General features: G+C 37.5%; 1 protein-coding gene across 1 annotated transcript in view; it reads left to right on the top strand.

Moving 5' to 3' along the window:
• The window catches only part of BEGAIN (brain enriched guanylate kinase associated), a 250,111-nt gene that overhangs the window by 150,845 nt on the left and 77,349 nt on the right, over positions 1-21,917 (top strand). The window contains exon 3 of the mRNA XM_074230925.1: positions 1,358-1,447. Coding sequence (XP_074087026.1) covers positions 1,358-1,447 — 90 coding nt within the window. The remainder of the gene's footprint in view (positions 1-1,357; positions 1,448-21,917) is intronic.

The following is a 21,917-nucleotide window of genomic DNA, read 5'->3' as shown; positions in this document are numbered from 1 at the left end:
TGTGATAGCTCTGTGGACAGACCATCTAAGTGTACTATAATATAAGCTAGAGTCCAAGGATTAGAAAACTAGTAACCCAAGGATGAAAGCTGGCCTTTTGCCTATTCTGTACTCCAAGAGATGAAATACTTCTATCTATTTAAAGTTTTATTATATTAAAATAGAAAAAAACACAATCAAGCATGACTTGAAAGAAGAGATATGAGAGGATACCCTTAATCCACCCCTTTGCGGAGATAGGAGATACAAAAGTGTATATTGCACATTTTTATGTATTTTTCAATCGTTCAGTTGTGCTGATTATTTCCTTTGTTGTCTTTAAAAATATTATTTGTTATATGAGATGACTCTCTAAGAGGGGCAAGGGAAGAGATTCTAGGGAAGATTACAATGATGTCAAAACAAAGACATTAATAAAAACTTTTTTCAAAATTGGAAAAAAATGGATTCAAGCATGGATTAATTCAGTAACTACCTGAATCAGTTAATATCTTCCCCATTTGATTTCTGGGTACCATCCATTTCCTAATATATAGCACAACAATAAGGCCAGAGGTATTAGAATCCCATTGTGCTGGTTATACTCTCCTTGATGAAGCAAAACATCGCAAAATTGTTCCAATTTGCATCTATTTGTTAGACTTCCTATCCAATTCATGTATGAATGATTTTATCTTGGGATGGTATGATTCATTTGGATCTAATGTCATGTTTTCTGAAAACTTTTTGCTTCTCACTGGTTTTTACTATTTTATGAGGAGATTCTATTAATAACCTTCCATTCTTTTCTATAGTATAAAAAATGCAGTTTTATTCTAAACTTGTGTTGTCTTTAGCTGCCATCTGCCTATAATTGGCAGGCATAAGTATTTGCTTATACTTTTTGACCTCCTCATTGTAGTGCCTGCCAAATATCAGTTAAACTTTTGCAGGAAAATGGTGATTTTACTTTTTAAATACCTTTTTCAACTTGTCGTTTTTGGGGGGGAGTGGAGTTTTCTGGTGCCACCCATGGCTGTGTTGGATCCTGGTGCTGCTTTGATGTACCGTCCTATGGGATAGTGTCTCACAGAGTTATGTCCCCTAATAAGCCTAGGCTTGGGTTAGGAGAACTGGGGTGGAAATAGGCATTTCTAAGGAATCTTAGCAAGTGCCTTGTGCCAAAACCACCATACTATTCCTTGGTGAACAACCTAAGATGATTGTCCTACACCTAAAACACAGCCAGGGCTCTCACCAACTCATGACTAGTCTTATTCCAAGGCAAATACTAGCTCAATAAGCTTACTAGCTATGTGACCTTGAGAAGGTCACTTCTACTTTCTGAGCCTCAGTTTGTCCTCTATTCACACTGCAGGGTGCGCAATTCCTGGGTACCCGCTTGTCTGTGGCAGCCTCGAATTCTCCAGGGCAGGCTGGCCAAGTCCTCCCCCGCTCTCTGGGACAGGTAACAAACCCTTGATGTTTGCTCTCCTCAGACCCCTTCCCATTCCCACTTTTTTTCTCTGTTCCATTACATTTTGTCTATAAATTCTTCCCTAGGCCCATCTAAACTGCCCCACCCATGCCAATGTCTGCTTCAAGAACCAGAGATGGGTTTAGGAGTATTTCCAATGTAAATTAATAGAATCCTAGAATATCATAACTTGACTAGGTTTTAGATTCATGGAACCACAAAATTTCAAGGCTAGATAGAACTAAAAATTTGGGAAGAGTGAGGTATAAAAGTCATCTAATTAGGGTTCTTAATCTGGGGTTTGTGAATTGTTTAAAGTATTTTAATAACTATTTCAATGTATTTATTTCTTTGGTAATACAAGAATTTTATTTTATGGATTTAAAAATATTATTCTTAGAAGGGTTCATAGAGTATAAAGGTTAAGAATCTCTAATCTATCCAGAGGATAGATTTTTCTAGAGGTTAGACCAGAATGGGGAAATGACTTGCCTAAGGTCACACATTGAGTTAGTGATGGAGCTAGAAAGAAGATCCAAAGTCTCTATATTCTAAGAACAAGATTTTATTTTCTTTTTAAAATTTTTTATTTATTTAAGGCAATGGGGTTCAATGATTTGTACAAGGTCACACAGTTAGGCAATTATTAAGTGTCTGAGGCTGGATTTGAACTCAGGTACTCCTGACTCCAGCACCATTGCTAAATCCACTGTGCCACTTAGCTGCTCCTAAGAACAAGATTTTCCCATAACTTCATGATAAATTATCTCCTATTTAATATAGGACCCCCACTTAAGAAATATGAATCCTATTATCATCTGTCTTTCTAGATTTATAGTTTGACTACTTTGAGTCTTTGAGAGCTCCTATGCAATAAAAATGGAGAACTAAGATAACAAAAGGGAAATAACTTTATCCAGAACATACCCTGAGTTACTGGCAAAACAAGAGCTAGAGTCCAGGTCTTCCTATGACCTCTTTTGCTTTCTTTCCACGTCACCAGGGTGCTTCAGACATATGTACATTCTAGGCATCTTCCCTTTTGTGTTCCCTCTTCCTTCCATCTACTTTTGATATCTATTTCCTTTAATCTCCCAAGAAAAAAATTGGTATAGTTGCCAGGACAAGCTGTTTTCCATTATCTGAAGGTCAAAAGGAACAAAGAACAGGGTTTTTTCCATTGGCCCTTAGAATATAGAAATAGGATCAGTGGCAGGGAGGGAGGGAGGGTGAGGTGAGAGTTAACAAGGAGAAAGATTTCGGCCTATTGTGAAGAACTTCAAAATGCACTGTCCAGCAGTGCTGTAGGGATAGTGTTTCTGAATTTTCATGAGCCATTTGACAACTCAATATTCTTTTGGATGAGATGAAGAGATATAGGTTAGACAATAATACATTTAAGTGGGGATATTTCAGCTGGAGATGAGAAGAAGGGTTGAGCAGGGACCTTAGACATTATATCTGAGTATATTTGAAGGATTATCCTGTGGAGATCATTTTTTGCTTGGTCCTAGAGGGGAGAACAAGCATTAATAAGTGATGATTACATAGAGCCTTTTTTTAAGTCCCACAAAATAATGAACTTCTTAATAATTTGAGCTCTCTAGAAATGGAGTGTGCTGCCCCCTGAGAATACTGAGTTATCCCTTATGGAGATTTTCAAGCAGACAATAGATGATTATTTGTCTCAAGAAGCTTTACAAATGGGACTTGAGCATGTTGTAGGGTTACATTAGATGACTATGAAGCATTTTCTGACTCTGACACCCAATATTCTACAATCATTTTATTTTTAAAACTGGCTCTCAGCATCGTGTCTAGGCTGGAATGCTGGAGCCACTTATGGACCCAATGTCCTACTACTTATCATCATGAAAGCTTTAGCCTTTTCCCTTTCCAATCTGGGCTAGTTCTTCCTTCTTTAAGCAACCTGATGCACAAACACACACACACACACACACACACACACACACACACACACACACACACACACAGACCCCTCTAGAAGCTCATCAAATATTATTGCCTAATTTAATGCAGAAAGCTGATCAGTATAACCCATACCAACTCAGAACTCTGAAGTTTCAGAAATCAATCAGCCTCAGCCTCCCCAGTAGTTAGGATTAGAGCTATGTTACCACACCTAACTCTGTTCTATTGAATCACATAGACTTCAGAGTACAATCCATATCTGACCAAAAACTGCTTCAACAGCATCCCTGGCACTTGTGATTATTTAAAAGCCTTTTCTAGAAGTCTTCCCTCAAGTGAAGAAAGTCTAGTACCTCCCAAGACTGTCCATTTCACTTCTGGACAGCTCTGAGTTGTTGTTGCTGTTGTTGAAGTTATTCCTTACATTAAGCCTAAATCTGCTTACAATCTAATTAATATTAATTGCCGAATATGTGTCAGGCATTGTACTAAATTCTGGGAATACAATAAGAAACAAACAAAGAGAAATGAAGGAAGATAAAGAAAGGAAGGAAAAAAGAAAAAAGAAAGATAATCTGTCCTCGGTGAGTTTACAAATTAAAAGGGAGACAATACATAAAATGATACAAAAAAAGGGGGGAGAGGGAGGAAGGGAAATGAAAAACCAATGGTAAGGGGGGAGGGAAGGATCTTGTTCTAGGGATACAAAACCTGGCAAAGTAACAGGTACAGAATGGAGCGAACTGACAGAGTCCAGGTTCTGCCCACTCTCAAGGAAGGCATTGGGAGGAATTTGGTACTCACCAGTCTTCCAATCTGAAGGGAAAGGAGCTTAAGGGCAGTAGCATCAGTGCTTGAATCAGCAGCAGGTGGTGATATGCCTGTCCTTGGAGTAGTTACTTGTTTCGTTGAAATAAATGCAAAGGAAAATAAGCATAATTGTTTCCCTGAAAATTCTACTTGTTGTTCCTGCTCCCATATCCTGAGGCCAACAGAATAATTGCAAGTTCTCTTCCACATGGCAGATCCTTGAAGCCTGCTAATAGGTCCTCCCACCCAAGTCTTCCTTTACCCTAGCTAATTTTTTTAACTCAAGTGTAAGACTTTACATTCATCCCTACTAAATTTCATCTTATTTAACTGAAGCCATCATTCTAGCCAATAAAAATTTTCAGATCATTATTTTAATACCCAGCATGTTAACTTTCCTTCCAAGCTTTGTATCATTTGCAACTTTGATAGATTACCATCCTTGTCTTCAAGTCATTGATTAAAATGTTAAACATCACAAGGCCAACCTTAGTTCCCTGAAAGCTACACAGTAGACCTCCTCTTGTGTTACTATTTGTTCAGTCAGTCAAATCAGCAGGCATTTATTAAGCACCTACTGTGTGCCAAGCACTGCTCTAATTGCTGTGAATACAAATGCAAGCAATGAAATAATTCCTATCTCAAAGAGCTTATTTATATTATAATAGGTAGGATAAGTACATAGCATAGACAAAACAAGTAATTATTAGTAATATTAATAACCATCATTTTCATATCCCTTTATGGTCTGCAAAATTATTTACTAATAAAATGCTAATATTTATTAATGTTACTCATATTATCTTTACTAATATGGAATTTATCTTTCCCTGGGAGGTTGGTGCTATTACTATCCTCATTTTACAAATGGGGAAATTGAGGTAGACAAAAGTTAAATGACTTATCCATGAACCCATAGCTAGTAAATGTCTGTAGTTGGATTTGAACTGATATCTTCCTAATTACATTGCACCACCCAGTAGTTTAAAATAAGTTAGTTCTGATGGGAAAGCACAAGTAGTTGGAGGTATGAGAAATGATTTCATGAAGTTGGTGCTTGAATTGTGTCTAAAAGGAAGAGAGGGATTCTATGAGGCAGAAGTGAGGAAGGAATACATTCCAGGGCTGGAGAAAAGTCAGTGTGAAAAGTAGTGCCATGTGTCTTCACATTAGGATTAAGAAGTACTATTTGGCTGAACTTTAGTGATTTCGAGGGGATTAGTCTAAGGCACAATAAGGGTAGAAAAAAATTGATTCTAGGTTGTTAAGGATATTAATATTAATTTAAATTTGATTCTTTGTCAATAGGGAGCCACTGGAGTTTGCTGAGTGATAAGATCTCCACTTAAGAAAATATCATTTGGATAACTGTGTAGAAACTGGACTGAAGTGGAATGAGACTTGAGGTAGAAAGACCAGTTAGGAGATCACTGTAATAATCTAGGCAAAAGATGATGAATATTGGAACTGAAGCCATGGCAGTGTAAATAACTAACAAGGTTTGGAAGTCATGTGTAGGGAAAGAAGTGGAAAACTGTTTGGCTATTTGCAAGTGAGGGAGAGTGTGGAATTAAGGGAAATGTCAAGATTATAAATCAGCAAGGTTGAAAGAATGGTGTTCATGATATTACATGAACAATTTTTACCAGATTTTACCAAATCATGGGGAGAGGGGAAGGAAAGGAGGGTGGTAGAAAAATATGGAACTCATTAACTTGAAGATGGATGATTGTTGAAAACTACCTTTGTATGTAATTGAAAAAATAATAATTGAAAAATAAAATAATTTTTAAAAATAGAGAATGGTATTGCTTTCGATAGAAAATTGTAGAAGGGAGGATTTGGGGTTTAGTTTTTGATGTGATACATTTGATATAGATAGATAGATACATAGATACATATCTTCAAATATCCAGTAGGTGACTTGTGATATGGGACTGAAACTCAAGGGAGAGACTGTATCTGTATGTATAAATCAGATTCATTGGCATAGAGATGAGAGGTGAATTGACAGAGAAATAGTAAGAGACAGTCAGAGGGGAGAACACAGAGAGACAACACCTAGGACAGCACCTTGGAAGACCCATAGTTAGGAACCATGAAAGCCAGCAAAGACTAAAAGATCGTATAAGGTAAGAGGAGAACCAGCGTAAAATAAAAATCTAGAAAAAGGAAAGTGCTAAAGAAGACAGTGAGTCCAGTGTCAAATGTAGTGGATAAACCCAAGAAAGAAGAGAATGAAGATAATACCATCAGCTTTATCCTTATGTCAGCCTTTTGTTTCTCCCTTTTCACTGTCTACTTTATATTACCGATCTACTATATGGTACTATGAACATCTTTCCTCTTTGTCCTTAAAGATGATAGCAAAGACAGCTAGGTGGGAGTCAGGAAGACCTGAACTCAAATTCATCTTCAGATATTTACTAATTGTGTGACCACAGACAAGTCATTTAACTTCTGCCTATCTCGATTTTCTCAACAATAAAATGTGAATAATAATAGCACCTAACTTTCAGGATTGCTGTGAAGTTCAAATGATAATATTTATAAAATGCTTAGCACAATGCCTGATACATAATAAACACTAAATAAAATCCTTGTTTCCTTCTTTTCATCACAGATTCTCAAATGATTTGATGAAATCTAGATTAACTATGCATAGCATTGTCTGATTTGTTAATGTAGCAATGCTATCCAAAATGATAATACAATTAATCTGGCATAACCTGTTCTTAATGAAACCAGGCTGATTCTAATTACTGCTTCCTTTTCCAGATGCTCACTAACCAGTCCTTTAACATGTTCTAGAATTTTTCTAGTAATTGCATGTAAGTTCATATTTCCTTTTTGCCTATTTAAAAAGTTCAGATTAAAATGATCACTCCAATCCATGGTTCCTGTTATTTTCTTTTTTCAACCAGTTCAACTTTATTGGTCATAATCTAGTCTAAAATAACAGATTCCAATGAAAAGTTGGAAGTATTTCCTCTGCCTTTTAAAAACTGGAATTATCTTTAAGGCAAGCCAAAAATTTGTTTGCCATTTTTTTCCCTTTTAGCAGAGAGTGAAGTATAACCAAATGGTTAGAAAATTGAAGTCCCTGGTTTCAATTCTATGGAACAAGATTCCCTTCCCAAAACATCCTCACCACTTCTAATCTGATCGCCATACTGCTAACTCAAACCTTGATGGACATCATCTCTCTCAGCCTCCTCTTCTCTTTCATTAAAGGACCTGGGGGGAGTGAGAAAGGGAAGAAAAAAGTATCAAACTTCTCCCAGTGCCTTTCTTTATAGACTGCAGATCATGGACTCAGCTCGCCTCATTTTGCACATGCTATTATCTCTGGTTTCAATTCCAAGTACAAAATTTCCCTGTAGGGAGTGCTCCCTGGTCCCCCTTTCCTGCCACCTTTTATGAGTTGCCCCCCCCCACTAGATTGTAGGCTCCTTGAAGACAAGGATCATCTTTCTTTTTATTCATTGTATCCCTAGTATTTAACACATTTAGTAGATGTTTAATAGATATTTATTGGATTAGATTGTTATCTAAATTCTTTATTTATTACCTCTTCCTCTCAAAGTGACAATATAATTTGTCTCTCCCTCTCCATCCAATATTCTCTACCATGTTTTCTAGATTTCCTCATGAGTACATTGTCTAGTGCTATTATTCTCTCCTCCTCCAAAACACATTTTTTTAGGCTTTTGCGAGGCAAATGGGGTTAAGTGGCTTGCCCAAGGCCACACAGCTAGGTAATTATTAAGTGTCTGAGACCAGATTTGAACCCAGGTACTCCTGACTCCAGGGCCTGTGCTCTATCCACCGCATCACCTAGCCACCCCCAAAACACATATTTTTTTTATTAAAGATATTATTTGAGTTTTACAGTTTTCCCCCAATCTTGCTTCCCTCCCCCCACCCCCACCCCACAGATAGCACTCCATCAGTCTTTACTTTGTTTCCATGTTGTACCTTGATCCAAATTGGGTGTGATGAGAGAGAAATCATATCCTTAAAGAGAACAGAATTCTCAGCTGTAACCAGATCAAACCATAAGACATCTGGGTTTTTTTTTCCAGATTAAAGGGAATAGTCCTTGTACTTTGTTCAAACTCCACAGCTCCTTATCTGGATACAGATGGTACTCTCCTTTGCAGACAGCCAAAAATTGTTCCCAATTGTTGCGCTGATGGAATGAGCAAGTCCTTCAAGGTTGAACATCACTCCCATGTTGCTGTTAGGGTATACAGTGTTTTTCTGGTTCTGCTCATCTCACTCAGCATCAGTTCATGCAAATCCCTCCAGGTTTCCCTGAAATCCCATCCCTCCTGGTTTCTAATAGAACAATAGTGCTCCATGACATACATATACCACAGTTTGCTAAGCCATTCCCCAATTGAAGGACATTTAATGGATTTCCAATTCTTTGCCACCACAAACAGGGCTGCTATAAATATTTTTGTACAAGTAAAGTTTTACTCTTTTTCTTCATCTTTTCAGGATATAGACCCAGTAGTGATATTGCTGGGTTAAAGGGTATGCACATTTTTGTTGCCCTTTGGGCATAGTTCCAAACAGCTCTTGAAAAGGGTTGGATGAGTTCACAGCTCCACCAACAGTGTAATAGTGTTCCAGATTTCCCACATCCCTTCCAACAATGATCATTATCCTTCCTGCTCATACTGGTCAATCTGAGAGGTGTGAGGTGGTACCTCAGCTAAGCTTTAATTTGCATTTCTCTAATAATTAATGATTTAGAGCATTTTTTCATATGGCTATGGATTGCTTTGATCTCCTCATCTGTAAATTTCCTTTGCATATCCTTTGACCATTTGTCAATTGGGGAATGGCTTTTTGTTTTAAAAATATGACTCAGTTCTCTGTATATTTTAGAAATGAGTCCTTTGTCAGAATCATTAGTTGTAAAGATTGTTTCCCAATTTACTACTTTTCTTTTGATCTTGATTACATTGGTTTTATCTGTGCAAAAACTTTTTAATTTATTGTAACCGAAATCATCTAATTGGTTTTTAGTGATGTTCTCCAACTCTTCCTTAGTCATAAACTGTTCCCCTTTCCATCGATCTGACAGGTAGACTAGTCCTTGCAAAACACATATTTTTAATATCTATTCTGTTCCAATCTATATCTATTCCAATCATGTTTCTTTTCTACCTTTTTTGGACATTTCTGGGACAGATCTGGACTTGTCATTTCATCATGCTAAGAAACTGAGTATATAAACCTCAACACCAAAGCCATTCTGCAACTTAGAGTCTTCAAAGGTAGTTTACAGGCAAAGAGGATCATCCAGGTTTGCACTGCCAGTATTCACTAGGACTTGAACTCGGATCTTCTTGACTAGGAAACTGAATCTCTGTATTCGATTCTCTGTGTCCAGGGCCATCTCCAATCATCCTGATTCATCATTGGTCACTGGACCCAGGTAACTGAAGAAGAGAGTGAAGCTGGTGACTTTGCCCAGCCCTGCCTCACTTAAATCCAATTCACTTGCAAGTCAGGACATCATCTTCTTGATATCACTGATCCTCTTCAAGAATGAAGAACAAATATCTTTTCCTAGTCTCTATGATACCTGGCTTGGAAAGTATCCATAAGCAATTTTTTATCCTCTTTACCCATTTCTTTTGGAAACCTTCTTCATAAGATTTTCGAGACTAGTTCACTCCTTCCCCATCATTCCTACATTTTAAACATTTCTGTTACAGAAATCTTAATTTTTTCTCAGTCTTGTGTTAGCCAGCTGTTCACTTCCAACATTCACCTTTCACTACTGAATCCCTTACCTTAAATTGGCTATAGAGAGAAAAAAATAAAATACTACTTGTGCCCCTAAAACCTTCACTTTTTTTAAAATGAGGATTTCATCAATCCTAGCAATGCTTCCCAGCTTTTTCCTGGCAATCTCATTTTTCCCCAATGATTCATTGAGGTAGTTATCATCATTTTTGACAAATCCTTGGGAGGCTTTCTATCACATCCTCGATATGTAGGTCTTAGAAATACAGCAGATCTCTTTATTGTTAATGTCAAATTGACAAATAACTGCCTTGGTATCCCTCAGCAGGGAGTCACCAACCACCATGGTTTTTTTCCTTTAACACATCCTCCCAGGATGTCTTTTCGCTGTGCTAGCAGGAGATACACTTTCATAAACCTTGGAATACAAGGAGCTACTTCTTCAAAGGGACTAACCACTCTCTTCATCCTACCCACACTTTTTACCCCTATCACTTTACAATAAGAACATTATTTCTATTATGAGCTTCAAGTTATTCTTTTTTCTTCCCTTTCACCCCAGCATCACATTTTTCTTTCCTCTCACTTCCTGATGTAGGTCAGCATTCTGTTCAGATCCTCTTTCTTCATAGTTTTTTCCCTTGATGCCTTTCTTTCATTTTCCCCCCCAAGGAACACTTCATTCTCTCAGTCTTGCAGGTTTTGCTGTGAGAACAGTCAAAGGAAGATTTAGAAAGGATTTCTGGTTTCCTGGTTTCCCAGATACCAACTCTACAGTAACTTGGATTATTACTTTACCAAATATCATTGACCATGGAAAATCTTTCCAGTTTTCTAGAGGAGGCACAAAATCTGAACAAAATCTACCTACCTGTCATTCCTAAAAATGATTCAAAATAATTTCTGGAACAGCAGCAAAGGCTGAAGGAAAACCTCGTTCTCATAGGATATTCCAGATGTGTTCAGAAATGCCTTCTAATTGAGCCCTAATTCAGCAAGACTGTGTCTAACATACAGAAATTGAATACAAATTCATTCATTTGTTTGCTCTCCAGCTTTGCTTGCATCTAATAAATAACTACAATTTCACATTTTCAATTAAAAATTTAATTGCTGGAATTTGATACTAGAAAGAATGTCTTCCATTTGTATCAATAACATAATTGTTTTCCTGTGTCCAGACAGATGGCATAAAAGTCTAGCTAACCATTTTTTTTAACTATCAGCATGTGTCTTAATAATAATAATTATATTACTCCGTGAAGTAGATAGCAAAAATATTTATTCTCATGTCACAAATGAGAAACTGAAGCTTAGAGAAAGGAAAGATTTACACAAAGTTACATTGTTAAGAACCAGAAGATTGAGACTTGAACTTGGGTTTTCTGTCAAACTGTTGAGCTTCAGAATGAAATTCAGGAGACTTACCTTTTAGTCTTAGCTTTGTCCGGAACTATGTTAAGCAATGAGAATACAAATATAAAGAATGAAATCCCTTGTGGGACTCAGTTTTCCTCATCTCCATTAGATAACGGCTAAGAAACCTTTCAGTTTCTGTGATTCTGATTGCCCTTTCTCTGAAGCTTCCCTAACTTGTACTTGGCAAGGTCATGAAGTCAGATGTCACTGTCCACTGCTGTCTCCTGAACAAGACTCTCAAAATTCAGGTTTCCATTCTCTTATCTTCCACTATCATCTAACTACTTACACCCTTAGGCTCCTTCCCCTCTGTTTCTGTTAATACTTGATTGATTTCAAATCTCTAGTTTCCCCTCTCCCAAGGGAATTTTGATTTAAGCCCTGGATTTGATTTGAGCCCTAGCAATAAAAGGTTTGATTCATTTTATTTCAAATTCCAGAAAGCAAAGAGGAGGAAGGGCCTTCTCATGGTTTCTGATAGGAAGTCAAGCCCTGCATTGAAGTACTGGGGATGGGAGGGGTTCAGAACACCTGCAGGGATAATTTCCATGAAGTTAGGATTCTAATTCTGAGATTCTCCCTCTGTGGGATTCCTTGTTTTCTTCACCTTCAGAAAGGTTCCAGGTTAAACCTCCTTCTCCATCATTAAGATTCCCAGGCTCATCTTCTTCACTCTCCCTAGGATTCCTGCCTCATGTTTTTTTTTTCTTTCTGTGAGATTTCAGACCTTCCTCCCTCCATAGGATTCAACTCTAAGAGGGAATGTGTGATGAAAATCCCATTTAAAAATAGACAATCAATTCACTTTAAATATTGATTTGTTTCCAACAGTATTAATTTCCAGTGCTGCCCTAGTGGACAATAGATGGGACTGAGACTGATTTTTATTAAAAAGCCAAGTGCCTTTTAACATGAAAGTTAATCCTAGAAGGTCCTGATGACTATTTTTTTCAATGATTCATTTCTAGATTAGAGGAAGATATAAAGGTACAAATGCTCAGAAAAGATGAATTGGATGATAATAGCTAACATTTAGTACTGTGCTGAACAACCCTGGGAGGTTGGTATTATTATTAACCCCATTTTACAGAGGAGGAAACAGAGTAGAGATTAAATGATTTGCCCAAGGTCACATAGCTAGCAAGTCTCTGAAGCCAGATTTTAATTTAAATCTTCCTAACTCTAAATCTCTTGGCTAAAACTCTATCCACTGTGCCATCTAGCTACACTCTGGGGAGCTTTGAATTTCAGAGGCAACTCTAGGGAAAATGCTTCATTGGGATAAAAGTTCTGTCTGAAAGATTTTCTTTTATCTTCCTTAAGATTCCAGGAGTTACATTCCTTCATTTATGTTCAGATAAATATTATCCAGGCATTTTCAATAGGAGAAGCCCTCAAGTAGCTTATAGTTGGGAAGACAAGACCCAGACTTATATAGACTCCCACCTCCCATTGTGATTAACTGTCAGACAACTGACCTGCCATGATAACTGGCTGCCATTCCACCTCCCAAGGTTATTGGTTGTCTGATGGCCCACCTCCCAAGGTAACTAGCTATCTGACATTGGATAAGTCACTATCTCTCTGAGATTCAGTTTCTTTAACTATTGATTGGGTATGATGGTAATAAATTGCCTATTTTATTGGAATGAAAAATGAGAAATGAACTTTATCAACTTTCTAATACTATGTAAATACAAGTAGTTCCCCAATACTAGCTAATACTATACTATGCTAAGTGTTGTTAGGGTCAGAAAAGGAAGAGTCCTTATGAGCTATTTAGGTACAAGCTTAGCTCTGCATTCAGATTCCATAGTTCCAAAAGGTCAGCCTTCTCCCAGCCAAAATCCAGTGTGGTTGCCTATCCCTGTGTCCTCTCTGATGACCAGGCTTAGACAAGGATCTCCGTGGGGAGTGTGGAGTAGGGGGAGGGGAGCTAGCCCTCCCTTACCCTGGCTTTCTTACAGTCAGCTGCATTCGGAAGTTAATCAGGGCGTTCAGGGTGCATGCATCTCAACAAAGCCCTGGGCTGCCCTCCACACTCAATCGACCAAGCTATTTTTAGGCCTTTGCTTTGTGAATAAATCACCCTCATTATTTCTTACACGTTCTGAACGAGAACCTCAATTAAGAATTCTTGGACTCCTGCCCAGGTTTGTATTGGGAAAAGGAATCACTTTTTTTTTTAATTTTACAACTTCCAAAAAGTATGGGGTGAAATGCTCCCTGACATTGGCAAGAAAGGTCAAGTAATCGTATCCCCTTCTCAAATTGTCCTAGAACATTAATAATCTTTGTCATGTATCATATATATTTATGTCTGTATCCTATCCCCTCATTAGATTATATACTCCCTGTGGACAAAGAATGTCTCATTTTAATCTTTGTAACCTCAGCGCAGGGAGGGCTTTGCACATAGCAAGGGCTTAATCAATGCTAGTTGAATGAATGACATTGGAAAGAGATTAGTGAACTCTAAAACCTGTTCTTCAATTTAAGAAAAATAAGATTAGATGTTTACTCCACTGGTTCCACCACTGAGAGATTTTTGTTACTGTTGAATCATTTTGTCAGTTGTTCCTGACTCTTTATGACCCAATTTGGGGTTTTCTTGGCAAAGAAACTGGAGTACTATAACATTTCCTTCTCCAGCTCATTTTACAGATAAGATAATAGTTAGGTGACTTGCTTAGTGCAAACAGCTAATGAGTTACTGGGGCTGGATTTGAACTTAGGAAGATAAGTCTTCCTGAGACTCCAGGTCTAGCACTCTATCTATTGCACCACCTAGATATCTCCATATTTTCAGCCCTTCAGAGCCCATCTCACATTCCCATCAACCCAACCCATCATGTTCTTTCACACATACACATCTGTCTACTCCATGATTGCCTCCTTTGGCAATTGATTACACTCGGCATGTAGAAAAATCTATGATCATTTCATGCATCCTATCTTCATTCAACATTACTAAGAATTGCTCAAAGTCCTTGACAGAACATTGTCCCTCATAGCTCATTGCACAAGGTTGAGTGACAGATTCATTCAAACTTCTCATAAATATTTCCTGAGTGACTTCTATGTTCAGGACTAATGCAGAGCCCTCAGAGAAAAAAAGATAAATAAGGCACAGTTCTTGTCCTTTAGGAGCTTACCTTTTTTAAGGTCCTTTAATTTATTGTTCTTTTTTTTTTCCAATCACATGCAAAGATTATTTTCAGCATTTATCTTTTTGCAATTTTTTGAGTTCCACATTTATCTACCACTCTTCCTTCCCTTTCCTCCACCCCATGGCAACAAGAAATCTGATAGAGGCTGCACATAAATAATTATGTTTTAAGTATTTTCACATTAATCATGTTGTGAAAGAAGAATTAGAACTAAAGAGGATGAAAAACATGAGAAAGAAAGAAAAAACATAAAGAAGTTTTTTTAAATGAACATAATATGTTATGCTCTGCATTCAGATTCCATAGTTTTTTCCCTTCTGAATGTAGATATTTTCCATAACAAAATTGTCAGAATTGTCCCTGATCACAGAACTGCTGAGAGGACCTGCAGCCATCATAGTCGATCATCTCAAAATGCTGCTGTTAATATAAACAATGTTTTCCTCGTTCTGCTCACTTCACTCAGCATCAGTTCATGCAAGTCTTTCCAGGATTTTCTAAAGTTTAGTAAGAATTTACATTCTAGGAGGGAAACTAGACATGTTCATGTTAAATCAACAAATATTTATTATTGTGTGCCTATATGGAAAAATACAATAAAGATCAGAAAAAGTATTCTGAAGTTCTAAGGAGAGAAAGGTCATTTTTTTTTGGAAGAATCAGGAAAGACTTCCTGGAGGTAGTAGTATCTGAGCTGGACTAAAGAAAGGATGGATCTGAGGCAGCTAGATAGTGCAGTGACCTTGGAGTCAGAAGGACCTGAGTTCAAATCCAGCTCAGACACTTAATACTTATGTAGCTACATGACTTTGGGCAAGTCACTTTAACCCCACTGCTTTGCAAAAAAAAAAAGGATGGATCTAATTTCATTAGTAAGAGAATAAGTTGAGGAAAAAGCACAAAGTTAGATAGTTAAAAGATGCATTTGGAGAACATGGAATTTTCCAAGTTGACTATCATGTAAAGTTCCTAAAATAAGTTAATAGGAAATATTTTAATAGCTAACATGTGTACAGTCATCCCCAACCAGTCTAATCCAAACCTTATGCCCAGTAGAGGAATCCCCTCTACTGAGTATCATGAAAGGTAAGCCTCTAACCAGTCTTTGTTTGATTACTGGAAGCAAAGGTTTCATTGTTGGACAGCTTTAAGGCTTCTTTGTATTAAGTCAAAACTGTCCTGCCTTGAACTTTGACCCTTTATCTTTCTTTTTGCCAAACTCAGGCTAATCCCTCTTTCTTGATAGAGCCCTTCAGATTTTTCTTTTCCTCTCTAAACATTACCCCTTCTCCCACTTACTCAAAGATAGGTACCTATTGAGTTGTATCTCTAGCACTAGGTTAAGCAGACAAATGAAACAGTAAAAGACCTACACCTATGCCTTCTTTGCCTCATATGAGTCTTACAGCATCTTTATGGCTATTCCCATGAAGAAATGGGATGATGGAAAGAGAACTTGTCTTTGTCAGGAGAACCTGTCTTACTTTTGGCCCATCTCTCTTTTTATTAACCTCAATTGCCTCATCTGTAAAAAGGTGGATAGTAATATTCATGCAATGCTGCCAGCATACTTTGTGAATTCAAAAGTTCTATACAAGTATGAGCTATTATTGTTACTCATTTTGCATGTATCTCATCTGATCCTCAAATCACCCTTGTGTTTTGGCTGATAGACATGCTGTAATCTCCATTTTGTATTAAAAACCTGAGAGAAGTGACTGACTAGTATTTTGGTGGAAAATCTGGGACTTGACCCCAGGTCTCTCAAATCTCAGCTCCAGAACTATTTTTTTTAAAGACCAAGCCCAAAGTTTGAGTACTTCAAGTGTTTCCAATCTGCTTCAATCCTCTCCCCAGACCATTATAGGCACAGCTTTGCCTCTACTATCAGATTTGACCATAAGGCCTTCCTGAACATGCGGCAGGAACTCAAACCTAAATATTATTAATTATCCAATTAATGCCCAGGAGCTCAGTTTCCCACATTTATATGATTGACCCCTGAGTGTGTTTATGAGTATTTTACAATAGATTTTTTTTTCAGTTTCCATTTCCTGAAGAATTGATGAGCAGGATGATAATGCATCCTCTGCAGGAGTGGCTGGGTTAATCTATATTTGGTCTCATGAGCACATCTGCTCCAGCTGTTCACCCACCCAGCTGGATGGTGTTTTTGAGGACATGACTGGTGAAAATAGTCTTAGAAGACTGCAGACACACAGGATTGAAAAGAGGACTTTGCCTCCTGTGGCCCATTTATTTCTTACTTCCCATTCTTTCTTCTCTCACCCTCTCTCACCCCAGCATAAAATCATCAAGCAATTTCCATCATTTGATTGCCCTGAGATGAGCTAAAAGATAATGTGATGTAGTGAAAAGAGCCTTGAACTTGGAGGCAGGCAACCTGTTTTCTAGGTCAGCATGTGCTGCTGACTAGCTATGTGACCCTGAGCAAGTCACTTCATATATTAAATACGTATAATCAGAAGCCTCTTTCCTTTTCAGCCCTTTCACATGCACGATCTCATTTAACATAACCCCAATCTTCACAGCAACCTTGTGAGGATTGAATTAGATAATGTCTATGAAAGAACTGTTATCATCATCATCATCATCATCATTAGGAAAAAAATCAAACAATTAGAAGCCTGAAGGATGCCAGGGTTAAAGATCTAGAAACATAGTACATAGAATGTTATTCTTAGAAAAGACCCAGAAGAGGATCTAACCCAGGGGTTCTTAACTTGTATTTACAGACTCCTTTATGAGTAGATTTCAAAGGTGAAAGTTGTGAACTTGGATGAGAAAAATACATCTTTATTTTCAATAACCTCCAACTGAAAATTAGTGTTACCTTCAATTATCTGAAAACATTATTCTGAGAGAGTGTTCACAGACTTCATTAGACTGTGAAAGAGGTTCATGATAAAAAAAAAAAAGTTAAGAACTCCTGATCTACTCCAGCTTCTTCATTTTATAGGAGAGATAATGTAGAACTAGAAAACTTATGTGGCCTTCCCAAGGTTACACAATGAGTTAGGGAAACTGAGGCACAGAGTGACTTTTTTCACTAATTTATGTGTTTATTTAAAGCTTCAAAATGAGTGCTTACTCTATTCTAGGAAATAAGATCCCTATGAGATCTTTCTTAAAAGATCTAAATTGAAACTTAAAGAGAAACAGGCACACAACAGGTTAAACTTTAACAGCTTTGCTTGGAATTTCATTATATTTAGACATTTGTGGGGATCAATCAACAAAGTTGTTAAGAATCTATTACTTACAATAGCAACTAAAATTTATATAATTTATATAATAAATTTATATAAGGCACTTTACTATAGTTTCATTTGAGGAGCTGTGAAGATATTAACATGACTGTAACATAGTGCCTGTCCTAAAGGAGTTCATAGTCAAAAAGAGAAAATGAGATTCATACCCATGTAGCAATAGAAAAGTGTTAGAGATAAGTGCTATAGGAACTTCCAGGAGGGAGAGTTGACTAGACTAGGGGTGATAAGAGAAAGTTTCTTGGAAGAGGTGGAACTCAAGCTGAGCATTGAAGGATGGGTAAGTTTTATAGAAAGAAATTGGGAAAATATTCTAGAAAGGAAAAGTGGAATGTTATGTCTCAGGTATTAGATAGCAAATGTTCCCATGGTACTTCTCAGACATGGAGAAATGTATGGTGAGAAATAGAATTCTGTGGCATACTAAACATAATCTCTAGGGTTGCTATCACAAGGACAGGCACCAGAATCTGGAGGTGAAAAAAATAGATTTGTTGCACAAGTTTGAATGGCATGCCAGTGGCAAATACAGTCAAGCAAGGTAGAGTGAGAAGAGGGAATGAATGTGGGATTGTTGAAGTGGTCACTGTTTCCACTTGTCCATGCACTGAAGAAATGTGTGCCTTGAATAAATTGAGACTTGTTGAATTGTTCTCCTTGTGAGATAGGAGGAAGATTCCCTTAATAGTCTGTCTCTGTCTCTCTCTGTCTCTGTCTCTGTCTCTGTCTGTCTCTCTCTCTCTCTCTCTCTCTCTCTCTCTCTCTCTCTCTCTCTCTCTCTCTCTCCCCCACCCCCAGAGAGAATGGGGAATGAGGAGGAGGACTGGTATAGTGGATAAAATATTGGAACTGGGGTCCAATCCAAGAATGTGTGAGAGCCATCTCATACAGACTAAGAAAACACCATTGCTTAATTTTTGGTGTCCAACTCAGAAATTGGCAAAGACTACAAATCAGGGCTTGATTTATTGTTTCATTAATTGTCTAGACTTAAGAAAATATTGGAGAAAGTGTTAATAATCCAGATTAAATTTAAAAGGGCAGTTAGGTGGAACAATGAATAGATCACCAGCCCTGAAGGCAGGAGGATCTGAGTTCAAATTCAACCTAAGACCTTTACTAACTATATGATCCAAGGCAAGTCACTTAAACCCAATTGCCTTCCCTAACTTGAACAATCAGTTGTTAAACATTTACCTGCACATTATTGATTAAAACCATATCTCAAATATGTACTAGCTCTGTGGCAATTTATTTAAACTCTGTAGACCTCAGTTTCCTTACTTATAAAGGGATTAGACTTAATGAGTCTTCCTTCCAGTTCTAAATCTCTGTATTTTTAGCCCAAAATTTATGTGTTCTTTAAGATTGATAAAATTTTTAGAACTTTCTGGATGGCTTACTGGTTATAAAATTATGATTGATCATAACTTTTTTTCTGTTTTTTTCTGAGATTGCAAAAGAGAGAAATAATGTTTGGCATTTCTATATAAAGAGAGAGAGAACAGATTCTTTTGTCTGAAAGAAAAGTGGGGAAGGAGAGTTCTTCCTGCATGATACCAGGCTGCAATTTTGTTGTTTGGACTTGTCTGACTATTCCTGACCCCAGAGTCACCAGGCATGCCTGGCCTTTCTATCCTCTAGTATTCTCAAAGTCTATCCAAGTTAATGTATATTGTTTCCCTAAGTCCCATCTTCTTATTGTGTGGCCAAAGTATTTAACCTTCCAGTGAATAACCCGAATTAATTTCTTTAGAATGGTTTGATCTCCTTGCTGCCCGAGGGACTCTCAAAAGTCTTCTCCAACAATGAAACCAGAAAGCATCAAGTCTACTACACTCAGTTTTTCTCATAGTCCAACTCTCACAGCCATACATTGCTACTGGAAAAACCACAGTTTTACCTGTATGGACCTTTGTTGACAAGCTGATGTCTCTGCTTTTTTAGTATGCTCTACAGATTTGCCATAACAAGTTTGAAAAGCATGCCAGTGGGGTATCTTTTAACTTCATGGCTAACGTAGCTAACAGTCACTGTCTGCAGTGATCTTTGAGTCCAAGAAAATAAAATCTGACACTGCTTCCATTTCTTTTCCTTTATTTACTAGGAAGTAGGGGAAACTGTCAAGATCTTATTTGGTTTTTTGGTTTAGATTTTTCTATTAAGCTTTTTCACCATCATCAAGAGGCTTCTTAATATCTTTTCATTTAATTCCTCTTCACCAAACTGGGAGCTGAGCTAAATGACAGAAATGGTTTTGAATTATTAATTTTTACAATGTTTTAAAGCCAGTCCTGTTTTTTTCTTTCACTTATTCAAAAAGCAGATCATTAGGTAGTTATTATTAGCTGATAAGGGATATAAGAGATGAGAGATGTGTACTCTTCATCATTTTCACTCCCTCCCCAGTATATACAAAAGGCATCTCTCCTTAGGGATGGAATGAGAGTGATGGCCAGAGAAGGTCCAGCTTGTGAAAGAGGAAAAGAATTGAATAGGAAATTCCAAACCGTACTTTCAAAGGGCAGGGGCCTTGGAAGACTCTCCCCCAATAAATGGAGAAAGACTTCATTCAGTTCACCTTACAATCAATCTTGACAGACAGCTCAGCTGATAAATTACTTCATGTGACCCAGATCCCAGCATTGTCTTTTTTTTCATTTTTCCCATCTGAACAGTCTTGGGATTGGATTACATTATTTTTAAGGTTCCCTCCAGCTCCGACATTCTATGTTCTAGGATTTAGGCTCAATTCTTACTCTGATGTTCTTTGTTTCATAATTTGGAGATCCTTTCCAAATCTGACTTTCATTGTTCTTAAATTGTGATTACACAATTTGTCCTAGTCCCTTCCTTTCCTGACTTTTGCTGTGAAAATAGACCAGGGAAGGCTAGGGAAAACTTTGACTTATTCCTGTCTGCTTAGGAGGTTTCTGTGTAATTATCATTAGAGAGAGCTGTTGATGTGGATATGTTAATGTTACTGAATAAAACTAATAGAAGGAAGGCAAAGAATTCTTTCTCATTTCCTTATCCTTATACAATCCCTTTCCTGTTTTTATGCTTCTCTGGCCCTCCTTGAAAGTGAATTTGGTAATCAAAAAAATACATCTCAATGGGGGACAGAAAGGAAAACTCCACTGCTATCTGCTGTCAAGCCTTGCTGCTCTAAGTGTGAAAAATGACTGGGCCCAAGGACTTGGTCTTTCTTCCCCACCCTTTTCCTCTCCCCCTTAATGCACATATACTTCCATTTGATGATGAATTGCTTAGAATAGCTTTATGGTGTATGTTTGTAGGCAGATTAATCACAGTCTCCAGGTTCTCAACCAAAGGACAACAATTTTGCCCCAGGGCACGATTTTCTCTGTGGAAAGAACTAGACAACAGCAAGCCCCAGAGTCTGAAGCTTCTGCTAGAAACTGTTCATTACCTTGTCCAATCTCCCAAACCTTGAAGGAGATGTCTCTATCCCATCCCTGATGGAGGTCACACAACCTCTACTTGATACATCCAGTAGTGGATCCTACCCCACATTTTGACAAGTCTTATATTTAAATAAATCTTTGTGCCGAGAAATCCCATCCATTAGTCTTAGCATTCCCAAGAATGGAAAGGGACCCCAGAGGGCCTCTTGTTCAACTTCTATCTCTTAATTCTACTCCACTTTGACAAGTAATCCACTTGAAGATTACCAGTGTTAGGGTATTCATTACTTCTACCAAACAGCTCATTCCATGATTGAATAAATCTAAATGGAAGTGTGTCTTATCTAAATGTTGTATCTTCCGACCTGTTCCAGTACACTCCTTTGTGCAGTGCTCTGTACACAATTTATGCTGATAAATTATTTGTTGAATTGTATTTTTTAAAAATTAGGAGCTAAAATCAATCTTCCTATAACTTCAAGTAATTCATCTTACCTTTCCCCAAACCTCTACCTTCTTCCTGTGAAAGATATCAATGGACATCCTTCTGATCAGTCAGATTTAAAACTATAGAATCATATTTACTCTTCTTAACTCCCTTATTCCTCCTATCCAAACATTCAGTTCCCAAGTCATACTAATTTTC

This window comes from Macrotis lagotis, chromosome 1, assembly GCF_037893015.1.
Source record: "Macrotis lagotis isolate mMagLag1 chromosome 1, bilby.v1.9.chrom.fasta, whole genome shotgun sequence".
NCBI lineage: Eukaryota > Metazoa > Chordata > Mammalia > Peramelemorphia > Peramelidae > Macrotis > Macrotis lagotis.
The sequence above is the reverse complement of the archived record's forward strand: the minus strand, read 5'-3'. Positions and strand labels throughout refer to the sequence as shown.